This window comes from Perognathus longimembris, chromosome 19, assembly GCF_023159225.1.
Source record: "Perognathus longimembris pacificus isolate PPM17 chromosome 19, ASM2315922v1, whole genome shotgun sequence".
In the NCBI taxonomy this organism is placed as follows: Eukaryota; Metazoa; Chordata; class Mammalia; order Rodentia; family Heteromyidae; genus Perognathus; species Perognathus longimembris.
The window spans coordinates 9,397,894-9,404,751 of record NC_063179.1 but is presented as its reverse complement, the minus strand read 5'-3'; the positions used below and the strand labels follow the sequence as shown (position 1 = coordinate 9,404,751).

General features: G+C 48.4%; 1 protein-coding gene across 3 annotated transcripts in view; it reads right to left on the bottom strand.

Annotated features, from left to right (window-relative positions):
• Positions 1-4,440: 4,440 nt before the first annotated feature.
• Basp1 (brain abundant membrane attached signal protein 1) overlaps positions 4,441-6,858 on the bottom strand; it is a 45,487-nt gene continuing 43,069 nt past the window's right edge. For all 3 annotated transcript variants that reach the window (XM_048368210.1, XM_048368212.1, XM_048368211.1), the window contains one exon: positions 4,441-5,222. In XM_048368210.1, the coding sequence (XP_048224167.1) occupies positions 4,500-5,213 (714 nt within the window). In that variant the 5' untranslated portion in view covers positions 5,214-5,222 and the 3' untranslated portion in view covers positions 4,441-4,499. The remainder of the gene's footprint in view (positions 5,223-6,858) is intronic.

The following is a 6,858-nucleotide window of genomic DNA, read 5'->3' as shown; positions in this document are numbered from 1 at the left end:
GTCTAGTGTTTGGAACTCAGTCTTCTAGATTTTTTCTTAATCTACGAGAATATTTATGTAATTTCAGGTAATCTGTTACTTTTTATGCTTTAATGAAAGTTTCCATTGGGGCTGGAAAAATGGCTTCGTGGTAGAGTGTTTGCCTAGCGTGCACAAAGCCCTGGGTTCAATTTCTCAGTATCACATACACAGAAAAAGCCTCAAGGAGCACTATGGCTCAATTGGTAGAGCACTAGCCTTGAGGAAAAGAAGCTGAGGAACAGTGCCCAGTTTCTGAGTTCAAGCCCCAGGACTGGCAAAAAAAAAAAAAGTTTCTATTCTTTAGAAAAGCTATAGGTTAACAATGCCTGGCTCATATCTATAGGTTAACAATGCCTAGCTCACATCTGAAATTCCACTTGAAGATTAGTGAAGTTTATTCAAAAATTGTATTAAATGTGAGAAGTTTTACTAAAAAGTCTTTTAATTTCTTAAATCTTGAGAAACATAAGGGGGGAATGAGACAAAAGGCAAATAGCTGTGTTCTGTCCATGATTATGAAATTTTTCCTAGTGATATATTTTTTTCTCAGATGACATGTTCAACATACATCACAAGAAAAAATAATAAGCACATTGAAAAGGCCAATTAACTGATATATAAACACTAAAAGTTTCTGGGGACCAAAAAAAAAAACTATTAAAAAATACAAAATAGGAAACATGATGTTTATACCATAAGAAAATATGAAATAGTGTGAGAAGGGTTTTTAATTGATATTTCTACTTAAAGGTCTACAACCCTAATGAATCTTTCTTAGAAAACCATAGTTCTTTTGCAAAAAGATATTCTAGGACTTTCCTCCACTATGTATATAAATAGAAACACATGACTTTAGAATAAAAATGGCATTAAATAAAACAGAGGTTGAGGAAAAACTTGGGAGATGTATATGAAACTTTTATATTTTATATACTAGTAAAACTGTGTCCTTAAAAAGTCAGAAAACAAACAGGGGCCATGGCTCCAAGTGGTAGAGTAGTATTCTTGAACCCAAGAGCTCAGGGTCAGCTCCTAGGCCCTGAGTTCAAGGCTCACGATTGACAAAAAAAAAAAATCATCTGCATAAAACAACCCAATACAATTCAGTACATAAATAATGTACATATAAATACATAATAATATATAAATGTGTATAAAAGTCAGAAAACGTATAAATAAGCATGAACTTGTTTAAAGAAGAGCTTGTCTAAGGGCATATGCATATCTATAAAAATGTAGTCTACCGTGTGTGTGTGTGTGTGTGTGTGTGTGTGTGTGTTACCAGTCCGGGGGGTTTGAATTCAGGGCCTGGGCACTGTACCTGTGCGTCTTCTGCTGAAGGCTAGCATTCAACCACTGAGCCACAGCTCCACTTCCAGCCTTTTTAGTAGTTTATTGGAGATGAGTCTCACAGACTTTCCTGCCAGGGCTGACTTCAAACCTGGATCCTCAGTCTCATAAGTAGCTAGAATGACATACAAGAACCACTGGTGCCTGGCTTGCCTTACCTTACCCTTCTTGGCTTTTCCATTAACAGCAATATGTATGAGTAAACTGACAACATCTCATTGTTTGACTTAAGTGGTGATTTCTATCCACTGATTGTTCTAATGCATCGAAAGCCCAGTGAATGTTTTAACAAAAGGGAAGGATGGCAAAGGTATTACTTTGGTAATAATCACTTTGGGATTACTGTATCTCCATAGCTCATGTGCACTGTGCTTTCAGGCATCCTGAGGTCGCTTAGCTCACTATAGAAAACAGAATGCAAGTGTCAAAGGTGAATGACCCAATCCCAACAGGTATGAATACTGGTCCTCACCATTGATTTCACCATGGTTCCCCAGTGGGAGAGAGGGGAGGTTTACTCATTAGACTACTCAGAAAATACATCTAGAGGCTAGTTTTCCTTTCTTCTTCTCTGGTTCCACTACATGTAATGTAACATGTAAGATGGACACCAAGCTCATTTGCATTCCACACCATTTTGCTAATGACCCTTAAAGAATTAATTCCATTGCATTGGTCTTCACAAATCATATAGTTAATTTTCCCCAAGTTAGCTCCCTAAAATATGAAAGTTATTTATGAGTCCAGGCATATTATCTCCCAATCCACTTTCTCCCAACAGCTATCATGTCTGACTCATGCATGAGACATCTTTGTAGTGGCTAGGGTTCATTTTAAAGAGTGATTTATACTTGAGAGTTGATACTGAGATTCTAATAACAAATGAAAATACCCAACTTACTATAAAGAGATCCAAAAGACGACTGTTTCTTTTCTTACATTCAAAAATAGACATCTCAGGTTTGTCAAGAAAAGTCGGAATTCTCCACGGGCACTTGAGCACGTGCATGGCCTTTATTCTTACCTTTCACTGGAGACGGCAATACACGTGGCATCTACCCACGGCATGCTAGCTGGCATGACCATTAACCACCAGTTTCAGAAGTCACAGAAGTCATTGTTCTCAGGGTCACAAAGATTAAGCCCTGTGTAGGTGTGGGGAGATTGGCGAGGCTGGTAGAAGCCAGGCGTCTGCTCACCACCGTAAGGCCAGCTCCTGGCCTTTCTCTAGGTTCTGCCTCATGACCGACCTCACACAACTTGGGATTTCATTCCTGGCTCTACATGGAGAAAGAGGATGTTCATCAGTGACCTCACTACATACATGTGTTTCTAAGAAAACTTCAGTTCATTCCATCAAGACTAAGTTTATTGCTTTGTACTGTTTTACTCAAAGTGTTTGTTCTTTTTTGGTACATTAATCACACCCACCCTCCCCGAGACCGTGAGCTTTCCAGGTTGGCCTCTTTAGGAGATAATGTCTTAAACAATAAACTGATCTATTTCTAAAAATATAATAATGTTCACCAAATTTGAAGACCTGCCCTTATACTTCCATCTAATTATATTCACAGCTGGGTACCAGGAACAGACACCTCAGGAAGCTGAGATCTGAGAATGGCAGCTTGAAGCTAGCTTGAGCGGGAAATTCCATAGCCTGTCATCTCCAATAATCAAGGGAAAAAAAGTGGAGGTGTGGCTCAAATGGTAGAACACTAGCATTGCGTGGAAAAGTTCAAGGGCAGTGCCCAAGCTGCTGTACTGATACAGATAGATACATATTCTCCCAATCGGTGTTCTGTTTTCTCCTCTCTGGAGGATGAGAGGGAAAGGCAAAAGAAAACCAACAGTCTTTATTCCTTCTTTTTAATTGTTTAACTTTATTACTGTTGCACCATTTATACAATTACATATAATTTCAATGCATCCATTGTACATTTTTTTTGTTTTTTTAAAATTTTTATTATTTTTTCCATTTTCCAATGAGTGGTGTGCTGTTGTCGGTGACACAGAATGGAAGAGGAACTGGAACTGCAACGAACGCAGACTTTTTTTTTATTTTATTTTTATTTTTCATTTCCACTGACCAATAAACAGAACTACAGGTGCACCCAACCACAGACATGCATTAACTCGTCATGAGAAATCTAGGTAGGCTAAGTACGATGAGAGAATGTTTGCTACTCCCAAAAATATGTGGAGAGGAAGAATGGAGGGTTGGCATTGAGTTACACGTGGACAAGCTAAGTGGCCTCCACCTGAAAATTGGCATTCATCCCCCAACATTAAAAAAATATCAAAATAAGAAAGGCTGGAAATTAAAAAAAAAAAGAGAGAGAGAGAAGGCAAAGGAAAAGCAAGGAAACACAGAAAATACTGCTTTTTCATAAAGATCTGATTGCCTTGGCATAGGCCCTGCGGGCAGCATGGGCGGGGCGCCCTCCTCCACCCGCCCCTCCCTGCCGGGAGGAGGAGGGGGACGCCGGCCCGCTAGGGATGGAGGGGCTGGGCGCGGGGCGCGAGCGCCCGCCCGCCCGCCCGCCCGCAGTTCGGGTCCACGCGAGGTGCTGCCCTTGGAGACGCCGCCGCGATCTTCCGAATCCAGGACTTCTGGGTTAGCGTTGACGGAAGGTCTATTATTAGATATTTCCCCCACAAAAATACTATTTGGATTCTCCCCACCCCCTCCCTCCCGCCCGAGATGGACCTCAGCCGCGGTGTGTTCGCTTGTGGGTGGTGTTTTCTTTCTTCTCAACCCCCACCCCGCCCACCCCACCCCACCCCACCCCACCCCACCCCGTTTGGGCAATACACATCCTTCACTTCCAATTTGTTAACAGGTTAGTGTAGGGGGGAGAGAGAGACAGACAGAGAGAGGAGGGGGGAGAGAGAGGAGGGGGCAGAGAGAGGAGGGGGGAGAGAGAGGAGAGAGGAGGGGGGGAGAGAGAAGAGAGAGAGGAGGGGGGAGAGAGAGGAGGGGGGAGAGAGAGGAGGGGGAGAGAGAGGAGGGGGAGAGAGAGGAGGGGAAGGGGAGAGAGTACGAGGCGGGCAGGTGGGGGGGGCTGAGAGGGGGCGGGGATGGGGGGAGGGCGGAGGGGGGCGGGGGGGGGGACCCCAGGCTGTCCCGGTCACTCCTTCACCGCCACGCTCTGCTCGGCGGCGGCGTTGGCGGCGGGCGCGTCGGCGGCTTTGGGCTCCTCGGGCGCGGGGGGCGCGGGCGCGGGCGCCTTGACTGTGGAACTGGGCGCTTCGGTGGCGGCTGCGGGGGGCTCCTTGGGGGCGGCGTCGGCGCCGCTGGGTTTTGAGTCTGAGGCGGGGGCCCCCCCGTCACTTTTCGTTTCCTGGGCGGCCGGGGCGGCGGGAGCCTCAGTCTTTTTGGGTTCCCCTTCCTCCTGGCCCGCGCCGCCCTCCCCGGGCGCGGCGGCCGCCGCCGTGCTCTCCGCGCCCGCCTCGCCGCCGCCCCCGCCGGCTTTGGGGGCCTCGCCGCCCGCCGCGGGACCGGGGCCGGCCGCCTCCTGCTCGGGCGCCGCGGGCTTCTCGGGCTGCGCCTCCGCCGCGCCCTCCGTCTTCTCGGGCTCCGCCTTGGGCGCCTCCTCCTTGGCCTTGGCCGGGTCGCCCTCGGGCTCGGCGGCCTTGGCCTCGGCGTCCGCCGCGCCCTTGGCCGGCTTCTCCTCCGCCGCCGTCTCCTTGGCCTCCGCGGGCTCGGAGGCCGCCTGGGGCTCGCTCTCCTTCGGGGTCCCCTCCTCCTCGGTGCCCGCGCCCTCAGCCTTCTTGTCCTTGTCCTTGGCTTTCTCGTCGTTCACATTGTAGCCCTTCTTCTTCTTGCTCAGCTTGCCTCCCATCGTGGAGTTCTGCAACCAAACACAGCCCGACAGGGACATGGTTAGGCCCGGCGGGCGACCGAGGGGCGCGTGGGGCGCCCCCAAGATCACCCCACCCCACCCCACTGGACAACGGGGCACCCCCCCCCTTCGTGCCACGCGCGTCCTCTCTGCAGCCATGGACATAGCATTTCGCCATTCTGAGGAAGTTGGTGTGGAATGGGAAGGGGAGAGGGGGTGGCCGCCCCCCCCAGGGGGGGGCTGAGCCTGAGATGGACGAGTCAAAACCAACCCCTAGCCGGCCCGTGCCAACCGATCAGAAAGACCTTCCTCTCCCACCAACCAGCAAAGGGCGGTGTCTGCCTCAGTGGTGGCCTGCCAGCCTGGGAGGAAGCCCCGAGATGGTGCTTGCCTTGGTACTGACCGACGGGGCGGCCTTGCTTTCCTAGCTCCCTCCCTGCTCAGCCCTCAGGTCCGACTCCCACACGAAGGACCCAAGGGTGGCGATGGCAGACGCCCTGATGTAGGTCTGTGCCTGGGCTAGCTTAAAACTCGGTCACGCGAAGACACTTCCAGAAGGCACTGGTTAGCCCAGATCACGCATTTCTAGCAGATGATCTCAAAGGGTCAACTCTTTACCAATTCCATTCTCCATCTACATCATCTTCTACTTACACAGGACCACCTATGGAAATTCTACTTTTTCATCTGTATTGCTTTGCTGATGTGTTTCCCTTGCCGTTCATTGCTTTTCCGAAGCATGTTCGGCTTAAAAACACCATTGTGTAACAATTTGACACTGTTGTCCGGGGAAGATTCTGATGCCTTAGGTAGGGTCAATGATCATTAACAGGTTTTTTGTTTTGGTTTGGTTTTTCCACTCCAAATTTAGGCCTCCAACTGTCTCGGGGCTATGACTTTCATTCTGAAAGAAATAAAACTGATTGTATCTGAATCCTGATTTTTTTTTTCCTCCCTTGATACCAAAGTGTTAAATCGGGTGAGTTTATAAATAAACTGAATCCAAAACAAATGCTAGCTGTATGCAGATACAGTTTAAGTGCCTTTTAATGGTATTGTGTGAGACCCACTTAAATGGTGTCCTTTTGAAAAAAGAAAATAAAATCTGTTGCTCTTGCCTGATGACTACACAGCTCGCACTCCACTGTCTGCCTCAATCCCCACAAACATGAAAAGCCTCAACAGGAGAGCCTTGTGAATGAAGGCTGGAGAGTCCAGGAGAGACACCTAGACCAGTGCACCAACGCCTCAAACCTCGAAATCTCTCAACGAGGGGCGACACTGGCCAAGATGCATGGGCCACGTAAACGTACATGCTAAAAACTGCAGCCCCCATGTGCAACTATGTGAAGATAGTTTTCTTTTTTTAAAGCCACCTATTCAGAACGAAAATGCGCTGGTTGTTCCTCACAGGCTGGCTGTCAGACACTTGGCTAACGTAAAAGGCAGGTGTTAGGAGGGGAGTACAGCTCGCCTTCACGATGTGTCCCTCCAGCCCACCCCTAACCTCCCTGCTGGACAGCCTTTAATAGCTGGGGACGGGGAAGAGCACACTGAAAGATCACTAAAACACTGTCCCCAGGCCCTACCGTGTTATCCAAGGGGGAGTCTCTCTTAATGTGAGAGAGGGGAAACGAGGGGAAAG